The sequence below is a fragment of the Scyliorhinus canicula genome, chromosome 4 (assembly GCF_902713615.1).
Source record: "Scyliorhinus canicula chromosome 4, sScyCan1.1, whole genome shotgun sequence".
NCBI lineage: Eukaryota > Metazoa > Chordata > Chondrichthyes > Carcharhiniformes > Scyliorhinidae > Scyliorhinus > Scyliorhinus canicula.
In genome coordinates this window covers 50,209,401-50,235,197 of record NC_052149.1, presented here as the reverse complement: position 1 = coordinate 50,235,197, position 25,797 = coordinate 50,209,401, and the positions used below count along the sequence as shown (strand labels likewise).

General features: G+C 41.7%; 1 protein-coding gene across 2 annotated transcripts in view; it reads left to right on the top strand.

Annotated features, from left to right (window-relative positions):
• The window catches only part of pomgnt1 (protein O-linked mannose N-acetylglucosaminyltransferase 1 (beta 1,2-)), a 62,123-nt gene extending 36,326 nt beyond the window's left edge, over window positions 1–25,797 (top strand). For both annotated transcript variants that reach the window (XM_038794204.1, XM_038794205.1), the window contains exons 10-21: window positions 2,428–2,503; window positions 3,082–3,165; window positions 3,823–3,864; window positions 8,740–8,798; window positions 9,190–9,262; window positions 14,580–14,708; window positions 19,218–19,343; window positions 19,774–19,838; window positions 20,090–20,134; window positions 20,816–20,951; window positions 24,711–24,820; window positions 25,175–25,797. In XM_038794204.1, the coding sequence (XP_038650132.1) occupies window positions 2,428–2,503; window positions 3,082–3,165; window positions 3,823–3,864; window positions 8,740–8,798; window positions 9,190–9,262; window positions 14,580–14,708; window positions 19,218–19,343; window positions 19,774–19,838; window positions 20,090–20,134; window positions 20,816–20,951; window positions 24,711–24,820; window positions 25,175–25,247 (1,018 nt within the window). In that variant the 3' untranslated portion in view covers window positions 25,248–25,797. The remainder of the gene's footprint in view (window positions 1–2,427; window positions 2,504–3,081; window positions 3,166–3,822; window positions 3,865–8,739; window positions 8,799–9,189; window positions 9,263–14,579; window positions 14,709–19,217; window positions 19,344–19,773; window positions 19,839–20,089; window positions 20,135–20,815; window positions 20,952–24,710; window positions 24,821–25,174) is intronic.

Below are 25,797 nucleotides of genomic sequence, written 5' to 3'. Positions count from 1 at the left end.
TTGCTCGCGTGGCAGCTGCAGACTTGGTCCGTGGCCGCCCTGGTGGGGGCAGGGGGATCGGGCGGGGGGGGGCTTATGGGTGGCTGGGGCGAGATCGGGCCGGACAGATCCTCGGGCGCTGGCTGATCGGTGGTGGGGGGGGGGTGCCTAGTTTCTTTGTGTGGGTCCGCGGTCCAAGTCTGCCATCGCACCCAGCACGGACTCGGAACTGGAAGTGCAGGGGCCCTTATCCGCAGCCAAAGCTGCGTGAAGCACTCGGACCCTGCTAGCCCCCTGAAGGCAAGTGAATTGGCTTGTATTTCTTTCAAAAAACTCGGGAGTACAACACTTGCGTTTTTACGCTGGCGTGGGGACATTACCCCATTATGGGAGAATCCAGCCCATTCTTTCTCAATCTACCCGCTTTAATCCCGTTAGGATTTTAAGCTTTTATGAGATCCCCTCTCACTCTTCTAATCTCCAATGAACATAATCCTAACTAACTTTGTCTACCCTCATATGACAATCCCGTTATCCCAGGAATCAGCCTGGTAAACCTTCGCTGCGCACCTTCCATTACATCCTTCCTTAGATTAGGCACCAAAACTGTGCACAGTACTGCAGGTGTGGCATCATCAATGCCCAATACAATTGCAGTAAAATATCTCTATTCCCATACTCAAATCTGCTTGCTCAAAAGCCAACATACCATTTGCGTTCTTTACTGCCTGCTGTACCTGATTGCTTATTTTCAGCGACTAATGCACAAGGACACAAAGGTCTCACTGAGTATCCACCTTTCTCAATTTACACCCATTCAAAAAATAATCTGCCTGCCTATTCTTACCACCAAAACAGATAACCTCACATTTATCCACATTATACTGCATCTGTCATGCATATGCCAACTCACTCAGCCTGCCCAAATCCCGCTGAAGCATGCCTGCATCCTCCTCGGCTCACCCTCCCACCCAACTTTGTATCACCTGCAAATTTGGAGATAATGCAGTTAGTTTCCTCATTCAAATCATTTATATATAATGTGAACAGTTGAGGTCCTAGCACAGATCCCTTCGGTACCCCACTAGTCACTGCCTGTCAATCGGAAAAAGAACCACTTATTCCAATTTTTTGTTTCCTAACCAGCTTTCTACCCACCACGAGACACTACCCACAATCCCATGCGCTTTAACTTTACATAGTAATCTGCTATGTGAGATCTTGTCGAAAGCCTTCTGAAAGTCTAAATAAACCACATCCAAAGTAAGCCAATTGTCCAGGAAAACAGACATTGTTAATGCATATTTTTGTTTTTTGTTGTATTTGATTGATTTTTTTTTAATGTCACAATAAATATAAAATTGATCTTTCCATGGTTTCCTTATGAGAGATTTGCTCGGAGCAGTTCTAAACAATGAATATGTTACAAATATCAGACAACATTGTGAAGTTAGTTGGCATAGTCACTGGAACACAGATAAGGCAAATTGGCTGTGAAATGTCTCCAAAGGGTTCTCTTTTTAATACTGGTGTGCAATAATCAAAGTGGGCTCTGATAAAGAAGTAAGTAAACATTGTGTAAATGGGAGAGTCCAGAATGAGCAGATGTATGGGATTATTTTGGACTGAGCCACTGGAAGTCAGTACTAATACATAAATGATCCAACCAGACTGCCAAGTGCAAATACAAATGAAAATGAAGTCCAGTTTGTCACATCAGTGACATAATTAGAATCCTTGACCAGTGGGCACAGCATGGTCTCTCTTCAGGGAAACCTGAGAAAAGGCGATGTTAAGTGAAGTGTTTCTTCAAAATTCTCGGAAGAGGATAAAGATCTTTCTTAATCCATCTGGATAAATGGTCTGAAACTATTTACTTCTGATAAAGAGAAGATTTAGTAACTGTGAAGGTTTTAATGGGGAGAATTTGGAAAATCTCTTTCCTCCGCAAGGGTGTCGATGATGAGGGACATCAATTAAATATTGCCACAGAGGGGCTAAGAGAAATTTCTCTTTGAAGAATCATTATAGCTTTGAATGTTTTGGCATGGATATTGAGGCAGAGACCAGTGCATTTTAAGAAAAAACTCAATCATTGTTCGAAGTCGAGGAAGCGACATGGTGGTGCAGTGGTTAGCACTGCTACCTCATGATGCCGAGGACCCGGAATCGATCCCGGCCCCGGATCACACTCGTGTGGGGTTTGAAAATTTCCCCATGTCTGCGTAAGTCTCACCAGCACAACCCAAAGATGTACCTGGTAGGTGAATTGGCCACACTAACTTGTCCCTTAATTGGAGAAGAAAAAATTGGGTTCTCTAAAGTTATTTTTAAAAAAAGGAAATATTTTCCATTTTTGATCTGTTTATACTGCCCAAATTAATTTACTGACCTGATGACGAAATGACCAGCATGAATAACCGATCTTGAATTAAACTTTTCTTGCAGAATGTTGCGCTCATTACTGTCTGCACAGGGTGTAAACCCAGAGATGATCGTTGTCTTCATAGATGGCTACTATGAGGTGAGGAGTTGCTCCTGTTGTTTATTATCAACCGACTCCTTATTAACAGACTCATTGCAAAAATCTAAGTCCCTTTGATGAAATAATCACACAGCACTTGAGTTATTTTTCTTTTCACTCTGATGAGACTAAATTAACTGCAATAGAAACAACTGTAGCAGGTCATTTCAGAGATCACTACTAATACACTTAAACTGTTACGTGCAAATCCAAATTAAAATAAAATCATCATCTAATTTGTCACATCAATGATGCAATTTAAATCCTACAGTGCCAATCTTTGGAAAGATAAATAACCCAGATACTTCAGCAGTAGCTACATTTGTTAATTTCTCTCTGGCCAACAGGCATAGTTTCCCCTCTACACCAGGTCCATCTCCCTCAGTTGACAGTGACCCAACAGATATTATTCATGTTTCTAGAATGCTTTTAGTTTTGAAATAGAATGACTTGTGATATATATAATGATTAAACCCTTATTTAAGCCTTGCAAAGAATTAAATATAAATTTAAAAATAAATGACCGTGTGTACTTGCAAGTCTGAAATACTTTATTACTGAATATTTTTCCTGACCAGGAACCAATGGATGTGGTGGAGCTTTTTGGACTGAAGGGGGTTCAACACACGCCTATCAGTATTAAGAATGCTCGAGTCTCTCAGGTATCAGTTTCAAGTTTCTGTAATGTGGTTTACCTTCTGGGTTTTACTGTTTTATTCTCTGCCAACAAAGTACAGCTAGATTGTTTTTCCCCATAACCATGAGTAACTTAAAGGTGAAAAGAATTATGTAGAAATTGGTGTTTGTCGGCATTTGGGTTCCATACAGAGTTTGAACAAGAGATATTTCCGTTTTAAACTATTATGTGGGACAGAATGATTAGCTAGCTGGATGAAATGGTTACTATGGTAAAATTAAGCAACCCTGGATAAGACATAGGCCAAAATCTCCCATCCTTGTTCACGGCTGGGATTTTCCGCTGCCGATTTGGCTGGAAGGCCAAATTTTCCGTCCTCTCTCGCAATGGGTCCCGCCACGGATCAGACTTGAGATCTCCGCCCATAAGGTGGAATTTTACGCTGGTAGGATTTTCAGTCCCACCAAAGTTGATGGACCGCTCGCTGCCCCTTGGCACAACAGGACCGTAATGTTCCGCCCATTGTTTTCTTTGATTTCACCTCTGTACAAGCTGGGTTCCTGCCTACTCCATCTGCATTAACTGCAGCATCAATGATTGCCATAATTGATCTAAATACATACTGAATTTGCATCACGATAACATTTCTTTTGGTTTTTTTTCCCCCTCTCCATATACACAGCATTACAAAGCCAGTTTGACTGCCACATTCAATTTACACCCGGTAAGCATTTCTGAATTTGGTTTTTTTTCCAAATGATAACCGTTTTGTTCCTCTTTAATAATGTTACAGCAGTGGTGTTGATAAATGAAAATACATAGCAAAACTTGTAATTTGATTTATGGAATCTGTTTTCAGCTTTTAGTTTGATCTGTCACGTGGGATAAAACCATCAAAATATCCATCATAAAAGGAGGCAATTTGTTCTACAGTGTCTATGCTGATTCTTCACTTGAGCAACTCAGAATCCCACTGCCCTGTTCTCTCTGCATGAAGTATTTATCCAAATTTCCTACAAAAGGTGAAGTGGTTGCTGCCCCAACTACTCCCTCTGGTAAAGCATACCACGCTCCATCAACTCACTGCATTAAAAATAAAATCTCCTAGTCCCTGTCCTCAGTTTTCCTACTTTTAAATTGATGACCTTTCATCACTGACTTCCGTGGCTGTCTTTTAAAAAAAAATTCAATCTATCAAATCACTTAATTTTAAAAACTATATCTCTTCTTGTCCTTCTGTGCCCCAGTGGTAATAATCCCCTGTCTCAAACCTCCCCACCTCCCCCCTTATTACCATAGTTTTCCATCCATGCTGTGTGCTCTCCATGCTCTCATGGTTTTTCTATAATAGTGACCTAAATCTATACAGCATACCTTAACTGGCATAACCAACGTTGAGCACAAATTTATCATTATTTCTTTCTGTGGAATTTGTCCCCTTTTTTATTGAACCCAAGATGCTTTTAGCCTCTAATAGTTTTATTTACCTGCAGCAGAACTTGGAATTATATATCCGAGCCGTTGGGTGTATCGGCTCATCCAAACTGTTTAGTATTTTTCAATCAAGTGTATACTCCCATTCCTTATTTTTTCTTTTAAACTGATCACCGCCCACTTGTCCACATGGAATTATATGTGCTGCTTATTTTTCTGCCCTGCTAACCGGCCTTATCTTCCTGATAATTAGAGGCCCTTGTCCCTTTGTCAGACTCCTGCTTTTGTGTCATCAGCAAAATGAAATATTATTCTTTCTACCCAATTCTGTCAACAATATATATATATATTGAGAACAGAAGAGAACTCTGTACTGACGCCTGGGGTGCATTTCTAGCTTCTCCATTTTGGACAACACCCAGTGCAGTCAATTTGTTTCCTGGTTGTCGACCAAACCTCTAGCAATGCTGATAGATTTCTTCATACACTATAAGTCATTATTATGCCTGCATCTGATCTGATCCTGTCTGTTGAAATTTCCTATTTTCAAGTCTTATTAATGTTTTTTTCTTTATGTGTTGGTTTATCTTTTTGATTGTTCTCCTGTCGCAATCCTTTGTTTTTTCCTACTTATTTTCCAGCACTAAAGTAAATAATGCTTTCTTCCTTATTAAAAACAGACCGTGATGGAAATACCCATCTGATTTTGCAGCATAAGAACATAAGAACTAGGAGCAGGAGTAGGCCATCTGGCCCCTCGAGCCTGCTCCGCCATTCAATTAGATCATGGCTGATCTTTTGTGGACTCAGCTCCACTTTCCGGCCCGAACACCATAACCCTTGATCCCTTTATTCTTCAAAAAACTATCTATCTTTACCTTAAAAACATGTAATGAAGGAGCCTCAACTGCTTCACTGGGCAAGGAATTCCATAGATTCACAACCCTTTGGGTGAAGAAGTTCCTCCTAAACTCAGTCCTAAATCTACTTCCCCTTATTTTGAGGCTATGTCCCCTAGTTCTGCTGTCACCCGCCAGTGGGAACAACCTGCCCGCATCTATCCTATCTATTCCCTTCATAATTTTAAATGTTTCTATAAGATCCCCCCTCATCCTTCTAAATTCCAACGAGTACAGTCCCAGTCTACTCAACCTCTCCTCGTAATCCAACCCCCTCAACTCTGGGATTAACCTAGTGAATCTCCTCTGCACACCCTCCAGCGCCAGTACGTCCTTTCTCAAGTAAGGAGATCAAAACTGAACACAATACTCCAGGTGTGGCCTCACTAACACCTTATACAATTGTAACATAACCTCCCTAGTCTTAAACTCCATCCCTCTAGCAATGAAGGACAAAATTCCATTTGCCTTCTTAATCACCTGTTGCACTTGTAAACCAACCTTCTGTGACTCATGCACTAGCACACCCAAGTCTCTCTGAACAGCGGCATGCTTTAATATTTTATCGTTTAAATAATAATCCCGTTTGCTGTTATTCCTACCAAAATGGATAACCTCACATTTGTCAACATTGTATTCCATCTGCCAGACCCTAGCCCATTCACTTAACCTATCCAAATCCCTCTGCAGACTTCCAGTATCCTCTGCACTTTTCGCTTTATCACTCATCTTAGTGTCATCTGCGAACTTGGACACATTGCCCTTGGTCCCCAACTCCAAATCATCTATGTAAATTGTGAACAATTGTGGGTCCAACACGGATCCCTGTGGGACACCACTAGCTACTGATTGCCAACCAGAGAAACACCCATTTATCCCAACTCTTTGCTTTCTATTAATTAACCAATCCTCTATCCATGCTACTACTTTACCCTTAATGCCATGCATCTTTATCTTGTGCAGCAACCTTTTGTGTGGCACCTTGTCAAAGGCTTTCTGGAAATCCAGATATACCACATCCATCGGCTCCCCGTTATCTACTGCACTGGTAATGTCCTCAAAAAATTCCACTAAATTAGTTAGGCATGACCTGCCCTTTACGAACCCATGCTGCGTCTGCCCAATGGGACAATTTCTGTCCAGATGCCTCGCAATTTCTTCCTTGATGATAGATTCCAGCATCTTCCCTACTACCGAAGTTAAGCTCACTGGCCTATAATTTCCTGCTTTCTGCCTACCTCCTTTTTTAAACAGTGGCGTCACGTTTGCTAATTTCCAATCCACCGGGACCACCCCAGAGTCTAGTGAATTTCGGTAAATTATCACTAGTGCATCAGCAATTTCCCTAGCCATCTCTTTTAGCACTCTGGGATGCATTCCATCAGGGCCAGGAGACTTGTCTACCTTTAGCCCCATTAGCTTGCCCATCACTCCCTCCTTAGTGATAACAAACCTCTCAAGGTCCTCACCTGTCATAGCCTCATTTCTATCAGTCGCTGGCATGTTATTTGTGTCTTCCACTGTGAAGACCGACCCAAAAAACCTGTTCAGTTCCTCAGCCATTTCCTCATTTCCCATTATTAAAACTCCCTTCTCATCCTCTAAAGGACCAATATTTACCTTAGCCACTCTTTTTTGTCTTATATATTTGTAAAAACTTTTACTGTCTGTTTTTATATTCTGAGCAAGTTTACTCTCATACTCTATCTTACTCTTCTTTATAGCTTTTTTAGTAGCTTTCTGTTGCCCCCTAAAGATTTCCCAGTCCTCTAATCTCCCAGCAATCTTTGCCACTTTATATGCTTTTTCCTTCAATTTGATACTCTCCCTTATTTCCTTAGATATCCACGGTCGATTTTCCCTCTTTCTTCCGTCCTTCCTTTTTGTTGGTATAAACCTTTGCTGAGCACTGTGAAAAATCGCTTGGAAGGTTCTCCACTGTTCCTCAACTGTTCCACCATAAAGTCTTAGCTCCCAGTCTACCTTAGCTAGTTCTTCTCTCATCCCCTTGTAATCTCCTTTGTTTAAACACAAAACACTAATATTTGATTTTACTTTCTCACCCTCCATCTGTATTTTAAATTCCACCATATTGTGATCCCTCCTTCCGAGAGGATCCCTAACTATGAGATCATGAATCAATCCTGTCTCATTACACAGGACAAGATCTAGGACCGCTTGTTCCCTCGTAGGTTCCATTACATACTGTTCTAGGAAACTATCGCGGATACATTCTATAAACTCCTCCTCAAGGTTGCCTTGACCGACCTGGTTAAACCAATCGACATGTAGATTAAAATCCCCCATGATAACTGCTGTACCATTTCTACATGCATCAGTTATTTCTTTGTTTATTGCCTGCCCCACCATATCGTTACTATTTGGTGGCCGATAGACTACTCCTATCAGCATCTGTGGAGAAAGAAACAAAGTTAACATTTTGAGTTGAATGTGACTTTATTTTAATGCTTTGTACTTTGTTAGGCTGGAATCTTACTAAAATAGGAAGCATTCCTGAATGAATTCTCAAAAAAGACAGTTTCGTTCTTTGATCACATACATTATCTTTATGCCAATCTGATATCAGCCACTATTATTGTGTTATTCTTACATTTTTTGAATTGTCAATCTATCTCCACTCCCCCTCACTACTCTATCTCCTCTCCACCCTGGTGTGCCCAATGTCCACCAAGAATTGCCCATCCCCTTCCAGTTTCTTCAGTCCAGGTGTACGTAAAATATCTCTAAGTATGTTTTATATCTCTTAGCCTACACTCATCCCTTAATAATATGGTGGCACAGTGGTTAGCAAGGCTGCCTCATAGCACAAGGGTCCTGGGTTCGATTCCAGCCTTGGGTGACCGTGTGGAGTTTGCACATTCTCTCCATGTCAACGTAGGTTTCCTTCAGGTTCTCCGGTTTCTTCCCATGATTCAAAGATGTGCAGGTTAGGTGGATTGGCCATGATCAATGCGCAGCATTACAAGGATGGGGTGGGGGAGTGGGCCTCGGTAGGGTGCTCTTTCTGAAGGTCAGTGCAATGTCGATGGGCCGAATGGCCTTCTGCACTGGAGGGATTGTATAAGGTGTTCTAGAGGTGATCCTTTTGCATCCTGCATGCTGATCGATGTTTGACCATTTTGTAAACATGGCTTAACTATTATAAAATGTAACCTAAATGTTACATTGTTCAGCAATTGTAGTTTATAATTAGTTTGTTTTTGCATAAACTAAAATCTGTACTTCTGGGGATGTTTTCTGATAAGGATGCAAAGTTTGCTGTGGTACTGGAGGAAGACTTGGATATTTCAGTGGACTTCTTCAGGTGAATACAAAGCACAAATACTGTTTTCCTCAATTTCAGCTAAACCGACCTAAACTCAGTGTTGTAAAACCTCAATTTATTTATAGTCATTAGATTTTACTTTCTACTATTGTAGATCAGTTGAGGCTTTTTGAACTTACTTAATGTTTTTCTCTTCAAAATACCCTTCTCCAAATTCTGATTATTTAATTGAATCATGGAATTCGTACAGTGCAGGATGAGGCCATTCTGTGATAATATCCCAGAGTTTAACTGATCAGAATACATGGCACAAGCTTATATTTGTGCAGCAGAAATATTTGGAGCTAACTGTACATTTGTTGCAGGATTATGTTAAATTCTGTATTAGTAGCTAAGTATCGAACTGATCAAATCTCTTTTTTTTTGCTAGTTTTCTCAGCCAAACAATCCACTTACTTGAAGATGATGAAAGTCTGTACTGCATATCCGCTTGGAATGATCAGGTAAGGCAATTGTATTTGGATAAGTTGGCGTATGGATTTGGGGGAATGTTGAGGGGCTTTTTGCTGTGTGGGATGTGTGAATCTATAGATGGTTAGTGAGTGGGTGGGGGGGGGGGGGGGGGGGTCCGGTGGTCAGTGTGAGAGGGTGGGGTTTAGTTGGGAGGTGGGGGCAGCAGTTGGAAGGAGTCATCTGGGGGGGTACGGCAGCAGTTAGGGTGGGTGTATTTGGGGACTGGGGAGGGCAATGGGATTTGGGGGGATAGCTGGAAGGGTGGTGGTGTAGTGGGCGGTGGGTAGCTGGGACGGTAGAGGTATGGTCCCATGGATAGTCCGTACAGCAGTTACCCAGAAGTTAGAAGTGGTTTTAATTCTACTAATTCTACTAAACACCCTCCAACCCCTGAGTACGATGCCCTGGGGGACTAGAAGTTATGATTCTATTTTTTCTATTCTTTTGAGTTCTGCTGAAACAGATCAATGGTGCTGTCTCTTTAATATAACTGATTTGCTTCCAGCATCCTTGTTTCATTGTATTAGTCTGGTATTAACTAAATGTGTATACAGGAAATTTAGCTAGGTTTCTATTATAAATTATTTGAGTTCTCGAGACCTGATTGGAAGATAAAGCTGTAGCGGGCCCCTTTCTCCTGCCAAAACTCCAGGATCATTCTGGCGAGCAAAGATAACCTTGGGCTTTTTAATCAATTCTCCATTACCTTTTTAAAAATATATTTATTCCAAACATACACAACATCAACAGAATGCACAGTCCATCAAAACATAAGTCAGCAGTTTTTTTCCTTTTTCATCTCCGTCCCCACCTCTCGCAACGAACAGCTCCCCAAATAAGGCCTCCACCGCGCCTCAAAACCCTCTTCTGACCCCTGCAACTCGACCGTAATCTTCTCCAACCAGAGAAAGTTGTACAGGTCTCCCAGCTATGCCACCAACCTCGGCGGCATCCATAAACTCCAATTCCAAACGATCCTTCGCCGGGCAATCAGAGAGGCGAAGGCCATGACATCAGCCCTCTTCCCCTCCAGCAGCCCCGGCTCCTCCAAAACTCCTATGATTGCCACTATAGGATCTGGACTCAGCCCCCACTACCCTGGATAATGTCCTGAACACCACCTCCCAAAAGCTCTCCAGCTTCTCGCAGCCCCAGAACATGTGTGCGTGATTTGCCGGCCCCCCCCCCACACTTCTTCCATCCATCAGCCACCCGCTGGAAGAACCCACTCATCCTTGCCCAAGTCATGTGTACCCTGCGCATCACCTTGAACTAAATCAAGCTCATCCTTGCACAGGAGGAGGTGGAGGTCACTCGCCGCATCGCCTCACACCAGAATCCCCAACCTATTTCCCTCCCCAACTCCTCCTCCCGCTTACACTTTATCATCACCACCTGTGCCTTGCGCTGCTCCCCCAACCACCCATATATGTCCCCAATCCTGCCTTCCCCAAATCGTCAGGGAGCAGCAGTTGCTTCAATAACGTGTACACACGTAGCTGGGGGAATGTCTGCCACTCCTTTTGCACAAATTACCGCACCTGCATTTACCTAAACTCGCTACCCTTCGATAGCTCAAACCTCTCCTGTAGCTCGTCCAGCCCCACAAGCTTCCCTCTGAGAACATATCCATAACCCGCTCTAGCTTTGCCTCCTTCCATTTCCCATACATCCCATCCATCTCCCCTGGCTTAAACCTGTGGTTCCCACAGCAATGGGGCTGTCACCAAGGCCCTCAGACTGGAGCCCCTGCAGGACTCCTCCAACTTGATCCACACCAATGTCTCCCATTCTCCATGTTCGCAGCCCAGTAATAATACATCAGGTTTGGGGGCCCTTCTGTTTCTGCCTCTGCAACAGAGCCCCCTTCACCCTCGGTTCCTTTCCCGCCCATAGAAACTCCAAGATCAGTTCCTCCACCCCCTGGAAAAAGGCCTTGGGGAGAAAGATCGGGAGGGTCTGAAGGACAAACAGGAACCTTGGCAGCACATTCATCTTTACCACCTGCAACCTCCCTGCCAACGTCAAGGAGAAAGCAGCCCACCTCTTCAGATCTCCCTTGGCCTCCTCCACTAATGCTGTCAAGTTTCACCTGTGCATTGTGGCCCACTCATTTGTCACCTGAGTCCTCAAATACCTAAACCACTCTCTTGCCACCTTAAACGGTAGTGCCCCCAAATTGGGCCCCGCACCACTGCATTTACTGGAAACACCTCGCCCTTCCCTATATTGAGCTTATGCCCGGAGAAGACCCTAAACCTTTCCAGCAGACCCATAATTCTGCCCATACTCTCCAGCGGGTCTGACAGCAGGTCATCTGCGTACAGCAACATCTGGTGCTCCCTGCTTCCCCTCACAATCCACTCGGCTGGCCCCCGAAGGGCCATTGCTAAAGACTTAATTGCCAACTCAAATAACAACGGCGACAGCAAGTTCCTTTGTGTAGCCCAAAGTACCGTCAAACCCGTCTCGTTCATATGCACACTTACCACCGGAGACACATACAAAAGACGAACCCTCGCCACAAACTTCAGCCCAAACCTACCCAGAATCCCAAATAGATACCTCCAGTCTACCCAGTGAAAGGCCTTCTTCTCATCCATGGATACAATAACTTCCGGTGCCCGCCCCCCAACTGTGTCATTACTACATTTAACAGCCTCCTAATGTTGCTGGAGAACTGCCGACCCTTCACAAAACCTATTCGATCCTTGGAGACCAATTCCCCATTACTAACTGCTTCCTTAAATCCCCCTCTCCTTATCCCTTCAGCCTTTTCTCGACTGATCAATGAAAGGGACCAATGTATTTAATGTTACCAAGATGGAGCCAATCATTTCAGCTTCCTATTTCTGCTTCTGAACCTTTGCTCCCCAGCTTCCACCAGATCTTAGCTCTGAAGTTTATGTGTTCAGAGCTAATCTTGTCCATAATAGATTCTTCCTGCTCCTTTTACCAAATTCCCACTAATCTCCTGACCTCCTCATTTCCTCTTCGGCCTATATGCTAGTTCAGAATTTCCTCTTCTCAGGAACTGTTCCCCTTCCCTCACTGTCCTCCAAAACATCCAGCATCAGCCCCCTCAAAAATGAAAGCACAGCTTTGATCCCCCTCGTTCCAACTATCTTCCCATTCTTCTTTAGTCCTTCAGTGTCTCCTCTCAGACCCCATCTTTCCCACAGCTTTTGATTTGAATCCCACTACTTAGATCCCTTTTTCTCCCATAATAGCCCGAACCAAAGCAACAAATGATATTCTCTGTTACGGTTGGTGTATTATTCCTCCCCAATTCCTCTTCAGTCTTTGACAGTGTTGAATAATCAATTTGTCATTCAACTCCTCGTATCTCCATTGTTCAACTCTGGGGCTGTTCTAGCTTTGTTCTATTCATGCCTATCTATTAGTAGCCAGCGCATCTTCAGCAATGCCTTCTCTTCACACTCCTGCATATTGTGCTGCCCCCCCGCCAAATAAATAATGAGTCATCATTCCCTTTCCTCCTCTTTGTCTTCATGCCACCCACTGACAACATTATCTTCAGGCACAACATTATCTTCAAACACAAGTGTATACACTAACTCGACCTAATGGGCAATTATTTTAACTCCTTCACTATCTTTCTGGTTTCAGAGTACTTGTCTAACATTTGGTCTTGGATGAGCCATAATTTCCTCCAACTTTGGCAAAACAAGCCATCACCCTTGACCCTTATTGGAGCTATACCCTTGCCATTCCCCTTCCTTTTTAATATTAGATGGAACCAGGCTAACCCCGTCCGTGACTCCCTATTTGACCTTGAGCTTAGCTCTGCCCTCATATCCTCCCCATCGCAAAGACTGCTTACTTACACCTCCATAATGTTGCTTACTTCTGCCGCTGCCTCAGCCCATCTCAGACTCTCAGAATTACCCCTTGATTTCTTTACCCTTTCCTACATCTGTAACTTACTCCAGTGCCATAATTCATTTTTCCTTTCCTCTGGCCTTCCAAATGTTCAGTTCCTCTATCACTGATACCTTGTGTCTCTTATTGCTTTCTCGCCTCTTTGTACACACACTATTAGAGCCCATGTCTTTGGTGCCTAGCTCCACTCTTTGGAATTCACCCCTGTAAATCTCTCTGCCTTCCTCTCATCCTTTTAAGACCCTGCTCAAAATCTGAATCTGATCAAGCTTTCAGCACGCATTCTCTTTGGCAACACATATTGAATACCTCAATTACTTGTTCCTAACACATGTACAATTTTCTCTGTTGCGAGTGGGTTTCCTCCCTGATTTATACATCAATGCTGTAATGAACTGGTCATAAGATAGTGCTGGAATGGCCTGGTGATACTGTTCTGTGTGTGTTTTTTTTTGGCTGAGGTTAGAACTTCGTATGTGGAGGATCAAGACCATTCCACTCCCCATCTAGTTGGTTTTATGGTCCAGTACTTTCCTGATTTAATATTATCTTCTCAAATTTGGTTTGGTGTCATGAACTTGAAAAGACTCTTCAACAGAATTACATTCTACCAAGCAGTTGCTTTTCATCAGAGTAGGTCAGCTAAATGTTCTGAACACTCAACATAACCAGCTTGCCAGCATCTTTCAGATCTTTGTTTCCTCCACTTTGTTCCTTGAGGAAGGAGAAAAGCATTAATGAAACATTGGGAGATACTACACTACTAACAGGGCAGTACAGTGGCACAATGGTTATCACTGCTGCCTCACAGCGCCAGGGACCCAAGTTCAATTCCAGCCTCCAGTGACTGCATGGGTTTCCTCCGGATGCTCCGGTTTCCTCCCACAGTCCAAAGGTGTGCAGATTAGGTGGATTGACTGTGCTAAATTGCCTCTTAGTGTCCGAAAGGTTGGGTGGGGTTACGGGGATAAGGTGGGACTAGATAGGGTGCACTTTTTAGGGGTTGGCGCAGACTCGATGGGTGGAATGGCCTCCTTCTGCACTATGATTCTATGAACATGCCAAGTCATGACAGTAATTCTGGTGAAGATGTCTCTTCAAGTTCACAACACCAAGCCAAATTTGAGAAGATAATATAGATATTTTGGGAAAGGAAATGGAAAAGGTTGTAACAACCTCAGCTTTGAAGTATGTCGATATGCTTTAAATTTACTCTCTTACTTGATAATATAACAAAATATTGTTTTGTTTGCTGTTGTACAGGTTAAAAACATATGATTTAATAATTGTGCAAGTACCAGGCCAATATTCCTTATTGACTATATGTTGCTGTCAACTCTCCATGGTTGAGAATGAGGAATAACAGTATTCTAATGATTTTGTTTCATTTTTTGTAAATCTTAGGGTTATGAGCACACAGCAGAAGACATTACTTTGCTCTATCGAGTGGAGAGCATGCCGGGACTTGGGTGGGTTTTAAAGAAGAGTCTTTATAAGGATGAGCTGGAGCCAAAGTGGCCAACACCAGAGAAGGTAGGATTTGTTACATTTTAATTCCTTGTAGTCCATAAATTAGAAATGTTTATGAATAGTTATGTCAGTGACAAACACTGGAACAGTTCTGTCCTTATCCCTCTTGTTCAAGGTAAGAATAATACATGAAGGGGAAATTAGCTGCAGTACATCTGTCTTCAAGCTAACACATGTGTCCTAGCAGCCATTTGTCAATAGTGTAACTGTCCAAACAGTAAAGGGCAAAGTCAAATCCTTTTGAGTTGTGGGGATGAGACATGAAGTGGAGGGGAAAGAATGCAGAACCCAGCCAAGTTAAAAGGAATTTTCCTTCTGCTCAGTTCTTATTGTCTTGTGATTAAAGCTGCTCCTTAGAGAATGGGCCATTAAATAGATTTTCAATCCGAAACCATCTATACACCAGAGTTTTATCTGCAGTTTTTCCTTTTAAGCTCACACCATTAATTGACTATTTTCTCTGTCAATTAAGGTTTGTTCACTTTGGAACAGTTACCTCACAGATAATTGCTGGTGAATAGTTAATGAGAATCCATAATGACCTCATAAAAACATAATCAATTAACTCGCACTAGTTCTGGACTGTGTTTATACCCAGTTTATGATATAGAAAGTTGAGTGAGAAATTAATTTAATTGAATCTAAAGGCATTTTAGAGGCAAAGAGGGGCAGCACGGTGGCACAGTGGTTAGCATTGCTGCCTACGGCGCTGAGGACCCGGGTTCGAATCCCGGCTCTGGGTCACTGTCTGTGAGGAGTTTGCACATTCTCCCCGTGTCTGCGTGGGTTTCGCCCCCACAACCCAAAGATGTGCAGGATAGGTGGATCGGCCACGCTAAATTGCCCCTTAATAGGAAAAAATAATTGGGTAATCTAAAATTAAAAAAAAAAAAAAAAATTTTAGAGGCAAAGTTAAATTAAGTCCGCTATTTGCTATGGGGATTACATTACGGCCCTCGCCCTTCTCCTGAAGTGCCCTCCTGTTAACTAACATGGATGTTGCAACAGACCATCATAGACTTGGAGACACTTTTGGTGACAACTAAAGACCTTCCCCTGAGCAGTCTAGGCAATGTAACCAATACTTCAGAATGTCAACTTTTTGCTCCATGATATTGCTGTTGGCTGCATGCTTCCATTGTAGGTGCACTGTCCACTCTCCTTGACTGTTAAAAGGGAGTCACGAGCAGGTGTCGAGCAGCTATCCCTTGTCACCCAGACGCCTCTGGTCCTTCATTGTGGCTCCAAAATGGGGGATCTTCTAGGCGTGGTGACACAACAACTGCACATTCATGGAGTGGCAGTCCACCTCCCTGTTATTGTGCACAACCGGCAGAGCCCCATGCAGGTAGTTGAAAGCGTCTTACCCAGCAGGAATCTCACTAGTCTGACAAAGTCATGTGCTTACTGCCCTGCTTCTCTCTGGTAAAGGAGATAATGATGAATTCCACTCTCCTTCTGTACAGGAACTCTGCCATCTCTCTGATGCAGTGATGGGTGCTGAATTGTCAAATACTGCAAATGACATCTGCTCTCGCCTGGCAGGATATGCTGCCATAGAAATTGTTGTCATGGCCTGTGTCAGCACCATACTTGGCAGCTGTGCAGCTACAGATCTGGCTGTAGGAGGTGGCACAGTTAAGCCACCGAATCCTTGGTGAAACATGGGTAAAAGTGTTTTCTGATGACCTTGGTGGATAGGGCCTTCTAGTGAGAGCTTTCTCCTTCCCGTCCTGCACACAGCTTATCATCTCTGCTGTCTCTGCCCTATCTGCATGTTCTGCTGAAGCCCAAGAGGAACTGTAACTATAATCCTCATTACTGAAGCCGACTTTTTCCGACCAGAATTCCTCTTCCAATTCCTCTGACCTTTTGGTCAAACTCCAACTCCATTCCCTTGTAAATCCAAAGGCCACACTGCGCCATAAGCACTCTGGCTGACATTAACGTTCGACAACATGAGGCACTATAGAACCAAATCTTGTGTCTTTTGTGTGTATACTTGACCAGTTGAGAACAGTTGACCTATGAGCGCAAGGATTGTGCTGTCTTATAATCCAGGGCCTTTTCTCGGAGGATTGTTGCAATATAATCGATTTCCAATGGTCATGTTCACACTGAATCAGAGACTACCAATCTAATGAAGTTGTATGCAAAAAAATGAACGGGAAGTCTCGGTAAAGACAACAGGAGCTGTGCATAGATTTTAACAGACCCAAAGCTTTTAACACTGATATAACTTTAAATATTTTTAATGAATCTAATAACTCAAACCAATTTTTAATAAATTTGTGAAATAGCAGAAAATTGATAAGTTGGCCTGCATTTAATATTTATTCAAAATTGGTTTGCGATATTAGATTCATAAAAATATTTAAAGTTATATCAGTGTTAAAAGCTTTGGGTCTGTTAAACACTTATCTTATGTATTTGGGAGGACAAAATAGCCCCCTTGCCCCCAGACTTCTGGAATTTGATAATTGTAGTTACCTTCAAGAAGGGAGATAAATCATGCTGTGGAAACTATAGAGGTATTTCCCTTCTGTCCATAACAGAGAAAGCCCTGGCACCCATTCTCCTGAATCGCCTACTTCCTGTGGCTAAGGAAATCCTGCCAGTGACTGAGTGTGGCATTAGACCCTCCAGAGCAACCTCTGATATGGGGTCTTTGCCAGACAAATCCAAGGAAAATGTTGAGGTAGGGGAGTGGCAGGTGGGAACCTTCTGCCTCCACCGTGAGTCAGTCCATGGCGGGCAAGCCCATGGGTGACTTTCTTGTCCTGTTACCAATTAGTGCCCACTTATGGGCCTCATCCCGCCATTGCTGCTATTATCCCATCAGTGGGCGGGAGCCTTGCCATACAGGGAGCATGAGGAGCAAATCCATGCCCGTTCAGAAGCTCTCAACCCTGAGCGTACATTATCATTGATTGAGGGCAGTCACTCCTGACAATACTGCACCACCATGCACGTTGTTATACTATGAATGCTGCGTATGTCAGTGCCCAATAACCAAACTGCAGTTGGAGAAAAACAATCAAGAACACTTTCTATCCCGGTAGCTCCATCAATGTTTTTTTGGATTACATAAATTTCTTCTGTGATCATTGTCAAAATTATTAGAAATTAATTTTTACCGCTTAAACTCTGATGCTCATACAATGTCCCACTCAGTCATTTTTACAGGTCTCTTTTGACTTGGTTCTTCGGTGCCTCAAATTAACAACCCCAGTGCCCTAAGTTAATAATCCTCATTCTTATGTTCAAACCATATCACAATTTTACTCCTCCCTATCTCTAACTTACTCCTAAATTACATGTTCCAAAATCTTTCATCACTGAATTCCCCACCACTCATATCTTGGAGTTTCATCATTGACTGGAAATTTAACTGGGCTAGCCATATCAATACAGTGATACAAGAACATAGTAGAGACTATGATAAGCTGCTTACGTTCTGACCTAACACTCTAACCACCCTCCAAAACATTTTCTGTATCAATGAGGGGTGAAGTGTGTAATGGAGTTCTCCTGCACGCTGTGTTGGCAGTACGTGTGACATACAGAATGTGCTACAGTAACTCACCAAGTTTATTTTAATGCAACTTGTACCATTTTAAGAGCAAAACAAAAATATTCATAAAATTCCTAAAGTACAGAGGAGGCCATTTGGTACATCGAGTCTGTATCAACCCTTGAAACAGCACCAGGCCCACTCCCTACTCTATCCCCATTGCTCCACCTATCCTGCGCATCCCTGAACACTAAGGGATAATTTAGCATAGCCAATCCACCTAACCTGCATATCTTTGGACTGTGGGAGGAAACTGGAACACCTGGAGGGAACCCACATAGAGAACATGCAAACTTCACAGTCACCCAGGACCGGAATCGAACCCAGCTCCCTGGCTCTATGAGGTAGCAGTGCTAACCACTGTGCCACACATGTTACGGAGATTTCTTCATCTCTCAAGTTCTGCACCGTCCTGATTTGAACACATCACTATTTATTTATTGTCGCTGAGTTTGAATAGCTTTAATTTTCTACCTAACACTATACTTTTAGTCATTACAAGGACTGCAGTAGCATAACAAAAAGGCCCAGCACAATCTCAGAGTGTTGTCACAATCACCTCTATCTGCATTCACATATTACAGTCATGTCTTTTTTGTTTGGAACCCAACTTGCCTGTCAATTTAGCACTGGTATAAATGCTGAACTTTAGACATAGCTTTTTCTGTTATGGTAATCAGTATATTACTGTGTGATGCAGTGACGTTCTCCATTTCCAAACAGAATAACTACAGAGTTCATTATTGCAATGGTTTCCTTATTGTGGATAATATACATTAAAAAGGGCTTGGGCAACTAGCCTGTGCACCATTGTAATTCAGCGGTGTTATTTGGCACAAGGAGACCTGGAAATGAGGAACAAATAAAACCATTGCTCACCATCGTCACACTTTAATTGAACAAAAACCTTTTGATGTTCATTTATGAATTCTTTACAGCTCTGGGACTGGGACATGTGGGTGAGAATGCCTGAGCAAAGAAAAGGTCGGGAGTGTATTATTCCTGATGTCTCGAGATCTTATCATTTTGGCATTGTTGGACTTAATATGAATGGATATTTTCATGTGAGTAATAGTTTTGCTTGTAATTGGATTAATGTAAAACTGCTCTGATAGGAGACTCGAGGGGCAATCAGGTTGATTATTTTGTCGCTACTGATGCAGCAGCTGATAAAAGCTACAACCTTTCTGGCCTGTTGTCTTTCCCACAAATGAGTACTCTTAACAATGTCGTTTTAAAATCAGCAACCACTTTATTTATTGTTTAGTGTTTTTTAAATCAGTTTTATTAACTTTAGGGGAATGTTTTATGTGAATAATTCAATTACTCTTACAAAGTTGGGAATGGGAAAGGATTAAAAGAATAAATCATACTTTGTGTACATTTGGACCAGTAGCCCTGTTGGATACATTCCAAGTATGTATGAAACAAAATTTGTACAATTCAGAAGTAACAGAACATACTGATTTTTAAAATTCTAACTTTTTGTGGAAGGAAGCCTACTTTAAGAAGCACAAGCTTAACACTGTTCCAAACGTGCAACTGAAAAATGTGGATAGGTATGTTGTGATACTTTAATCTATCTTTCACTCTTTCCTTGCCCCCTCCTTCTGTGTGTATTTTTAATTGATCTTACTAGCTTACCTTTGCGTTTAACTTTCTTTTAAACAAAGTTTTATGCATCTTGATCAAACTGCACATAGCCTTTATACTGTTTTCAAACTGAAAGATTATAGAATCACTTTTAAATGATTGTTTGGTAAAATATCTATGATCTGTTCATGTATTCAAATTTAACACTTTTTCACAGTCTGAAAAAGGATGCCTATGAGACTGAAATTCACAAACTGATAAGGTACGCCAGTTTTACACTTGATGAAACAATCTTCCTGATTTACTCTTGTTTCTGATCATGTCTTCTACTGAGTCTTTGTAGCTGGTAGGAGTGTAGGTTTTAAAATCAATCTTCCACTAATGTATTGTTGCGATTTAAAAAAAATCTTGGACATCTCTAAAGGCTGGAAAAGCGAATGTTTTCTCACCTTGATAACCAATGTCATTATTAAGCAGAAAATGACTTTTTAACCCAGAAACTGGCATTGGTTCAATCTACCCTGCAATAACTAACTAAATAAAATTAGGTTACCCTCGCATAGGAGCAAGAGTAAGCCATTCAGCCCTTCGAGCCATTTACTAAGATCATGGCCGATCAGATGGTAACCTCGAATCCACTGTCAGATCACTGCCATGGTCTTGTTAAAAGGTAGAGCAGGCCCGAGGGGCCTTGTGGCCTACTCCTACTTTTTCATACGCAAGGATAACCAATTTTACTTAGTTGGCAATTGCAGGACGTTTGACCAGCTTCTGGCATAAGACTTCTGTTTAATAATGACATTCATACTCCAAGGGGAAGAAACATTCACTTTACGCCTTTAGGGATGTTGATTCAGATGAAGAAAGAAAAATCACCATAATGCATACAACGTTTCTGTAGACCATCCAGATTGCGGCTACTAATTGGTTATTATTCCTACAGTGAAGCCAAGATTCTAGACCACAGCAAAAACCCCTGTGAGGATAATTTTATTCCAGACACGGAAGGAAAAATCTACATTATGTATATTAGAATGGAACAGGAGGCTGACTTTACAACATGGACACAGTTAGCTAAGGTAAGCATGGAAGGTGCACTCTTGGGGGAAAAAAATGTAGTAATAACAATAATCGCTTATTGTCACAAGTAGGCTTCAATGACGTTACTGTGAAAAGCCCCTAGTCACCACTTTCCGGCGCCTGTTCGGTGAGGCTGGTACGGGATTTGAACCCGTGCTGCTGGCCTTGTTCTGCATTATAAGCCAGCTGACCATAGGCTGGATTCTCCTCATCATGAGTCCCAGCATGAATAGCCGGGTGGCTTTGTAAAGTACGTGAGGTGGAAGGGTGAGCAATATTAATAATTCTAACTTAGAAGTTGTGTATAGGGATCATTGTTAACAAAAGTCCATAATGTCGAAGAAGTTGAGGAAGACGCCCCAAATTCTTTACAGAATCTTCTACTATACAGCCGATGGAATGTTAAGACATATCTGCAGGTTAAGTTATGAAGAACCTATGAAGTACCTTTGATTTAAAACTTACTGCTCACCATAGTCACAGGAATGTGAACCAAGATGTGTTAAGGCTGTATATTCTAATGGACCGGTTTGAGACAGCTGACTCTTGTGGAAGGGGTTATTGATTTCGGGCAACAAGCCAGACAAAGGATCTTCATACCTTCATCGAAACGCAACGCTTAAATCTGTCAAGGGCTGCTTCTACTGACTTCAATTGTAAATACCATTGAGTTTTATGGGGTAACACTGTAATGGCTCAGTATCCATCTACACTTGATCTCGTTTGTGCTCAATAAAGTTAATTCTGTCTTTTTCTACTTGGCAATGAATGGAAACCTTTTGTTCCAAGTTTAAGATGTTTTTAAAATTAGCATTATAAAATGCAGAATGTGTTATTCAGCTAATTGTGCGTCTGCTAACTCTTTGAAAGAGCTTTGCAATTAATCTCGCTCCTCTACTCTATCTCTGCAGCCATGTAATATTCTCTGAGTTTTTATTTAATTCCCTATTTTAAGTTGCTGTTAAATTGCTTCCCCCATCCTTTCCGACAATGCATTATTAATTATTCTTTTTGTTGCCTCTGGTTCTTACATTTCTGTTCTTTGGTTGCTGGAACCAATTTCTCCTTAACACTAACAAACTTGTCTATGATATTGAACACCTCTATCAAACCTCCTCTTAATCATATCCATTTTGAAGAGAACAACCCGTCTTTTCCACTTTCTCCATTTAACTGAAATTTCCCTCCATTTCCCTGTTCCTTGTTACTATTCTAGTAAATCTCTTCTGTACCCTGTCCAAAGCCTTGACATCCTTCCTAAAGCTTGGTGCCCAGAATTAGACAGAGTACTTAAACTGAGGCCTAACCATTGGTTTATAAAGCTTTAGAATGCTTCCTTGCTCTTTTGCTCAATTCCACTATTAATAAAGTGAAGGATCCCCAATGCTTTCTCTCTTTGAACTGCCCCTTTCAAAGATTTATGTACAGAGATTCCTAGAATTGAGTGATGCGAATCTTATGCCATTGTTTAAAATGAAGGAAGGAAGCGATAATCCAAGTAATTATAGGCTGAAAATGAAAAAGGTTCTTAGGAGCCAAATGGGGAATGACAAATTGGGATTCAAAATCTGCTTAGTGGCAAGATGCAAAGGATAATAGTGTTTTTTGCGATTGGAAGGTTACCAGTGGGGCTTCATGGGGCTTGGTACTCAGTCCCTTGCTGTTGTGTTTATATTAACATTTTAGACTCAAATGCAGGGGGAATGATGAAGGAGTCTGCAGCTGCTACAAACATTGGCCATGTAGTTGGCGATAAGGAGGATGTAGATGGTCTGGTGAGTTGGGTTGAAAAATGGAAGTCAATCCACAGATGTGTGAGGGAATGCATTTTGGGATGTGTAGAAAGGTGAGGGAATACACGACAGTTGGGAGGATGCTGAACAGTGTATGAACAGAGGAACCTTGGATTATATGCGCACAGTCCTTAAAGTGACAGGGCAGGACATGTTAAGAAGGCACATGGCATACTTTCCTTTATTAGCTGAGACATAGAATATAAGAGTCAGAACTGTATACAATACTATTTAGACCACAACTTGAGTACTGCATGCAGTTCTGATGACCACATTACAGGAAAGATGTGATTGCATTGAAGAGGATGCAGAGAAGATTTATGAATATGTTGCCAGGACTGAAAAAATTTAGCTATGAGGGAAGATTAGATAGGTTGTGGTTGTTTCCCTGAAACCGAGGTGGCTGAGGGGTCAGTTAATTGAAGTGTATAAAATTGAATGGCCTGGATAGAATGAACAGGGGTGACCTATTTATCTAGGCAGAGAGGTCAAAACCAGGGGGCATAGGTTTAAAGTAATTGGTCAAAGGATTAGAGGAGAGATGAGCAAAGCTTTTTCACCCGTTCGGTGGCAACGTCTTGGAATTAATTCACTGCCTGAAAGGGTGGTCGACATGCAAACTCTCATCAGATTTTAAAACATGTCTGTTTGAAGAGCTGTGACTTGCAGAGCTTACAGACCAGGAAGGTGGGATTAGACTGATCAGCTCTTAGTCGATTGGCACAGACATGCTTCTGTGTCGTAAAGTTTCTACAATTTCTTAAGTAGTCTTTGTTCCTGCAGCCCATTTAAAATTGTACCATATAAGCACAGAGAGTTTGTGCTAGGACTGTATAAAATACTAGTTGGGCCACAGCATACAGCTTTGGTCACCACATGAACGGGATGGATTATTTTCTGGTATCAGGAGAGCTAAACATTACTTTTGATGTTATAGTATGTGGCACCTCAATTGTTCTATTAGCATCTCCCAGCCACTAAATATGTTTTTTTCCTGTTCCAAATGCACTATACTGATTCAGATGTGGATTACTGCTGGGTGAAAATCCTGAAATAACACCATCACAGGAGTATCAAGACAGCAGCAGTTCAAGTAAAAGGATCCACCATCTTCTTGGAGCAATTAGGGATGGTCAATAAATATCAGTACTGCCCCTATCCCAAGAACAAACATTTTCAAAACTGGGAATGTAACTCACTCCTGGTAACACATTTTATTCATGTAGTTTTGAGTTTACAATTCCATCAAGTCCTTGATCAGAAGTGTATTTATATAATAGAATTCACGTGATGGAATGAGATCCATACTTTTCCATCACCTACAATCCTGTTATAAAAAAAGCACCTTTAAGGTATCATGTTGTAGGTAAACTGTACCCCATTTTGACAGGATTCCCCAGTGCATGTCAGGGAGTTTGTTTCCTGTACTTCACTTACCCTGAAGCTGGACTGCTAAACCAGATTCAGGGATTCTGTGGTGGGTGTAAGTTGTTTTCTCCACTCATTGCCACCCAAGCGATTTGCCTCAATCAGTGCACTGAGAGATTGTTGCACTAACTGGGGAACTGCAGACCTGCCAGTTGAAAAAAAGATTCCATGTCACTACTGGAAAAGCAGGAGTGTTCTCAAGGTGATGTTTCAACCAAACGTTAATAAAGCTGCTTATCTATCTCATTTGTGTGATCTTACGGTGCACAGATTGGATGCCATGTCTGCGTGCCTTCCGACAGTGATCACTCTTTGAAAGTACTGTAAAGGCTGAGGTTGTTAAGTTGCTATCCCAGACCTCCCACATTCTCCTTATCATGCACTTGCTCTCTACAAGAAAGGAATAGAAAAAAGCTTTAACTGTCAAAATTTACATTAGTCATGATATTTACAGATTTTAAACTATTTTCCCAGACTAGTGGATCTAATGACTTCAGCCCTTAAATGTTCATTAAAAAATGCCCTTGTATTTTCAAGTGCCTACATATCTGGGATCTGGATGTCCGAGGTAACCACAAAGGCATGTGGCGGCTATTCAGAAAGAAGAACCACTTGCTTGTTGTGGGGACACCTTCCTCACCTTATTCGTAAGTACTGTTTTCCATCACTCCCGTCAATTATATATTACTATTATTATTAATTACTCATAATGAAGTGAGTACTTTATACAACCTTCCTTTGGCACCTTGCTTATTTAGAAAATTGCTGATGAGGTAGAAGATTCATTTAATGCTAAACGGAAAAACAAGCATCTTTCAAGGAGAAAGGAACAATGGAACAAAGTTCTGTTGTATTTAATCATTGAGGAAGGAGACACCTTGCTGTGTGCTGCAATGCGATGAGATTCGAGCTATGACCAGAATAATGCAAGCAACAGAATAAGAAATGCTCTGTTCAAAATTGAGGATAAATGAAATTATTTTCCATTTGCTTTTTGATAGGTCAAAGAAACCTGCGACAGTTATTCCCATATACCTTGAACCACCTCCAAAAGAAGATGTGGAGTTAAACTGAAGACGGGCAAGCAAGGAAATCCACTACGGCGAGCATGGCAATTTTAAACCACTCTATTTAATGTACAGTTTACCAAGGTGTTTACAAGTTGGTTTATAACAGTCTGCTTAAACTAAAGAAAACACATTTTTACCTGCTCTAATACTTGATCACATGTAAAACTACTAAAAACATAGTTTGTAAATTATGGATTCAAATATTTATTTTGCTGGAACTATGTGCATTTTCTGAAGCACTGACGACATCAATCATGTTTGACAGCAGGTATTCCGGGAGTTATGGATCGAGTTCGACTTCATCATAGCAAAATATTATAATTAATACATGGAAAGTTTGGCAAAATGGATTCCTTGAAATCCGTGTTTTATTTCCAGATATCATGAATTAGATTTTTCCTACAGTTATTCTCTTGCACATGTTTGTATTTTGTATTGTGTAATTGAGTGTTGACAAATTTCAACACAAGCCTTTTTGCGGTACAGAATTCTGGAGATAAATAAACCACTACAAATAAACTATCAATTTATTTAATCTGTGATTATAAAGCCGA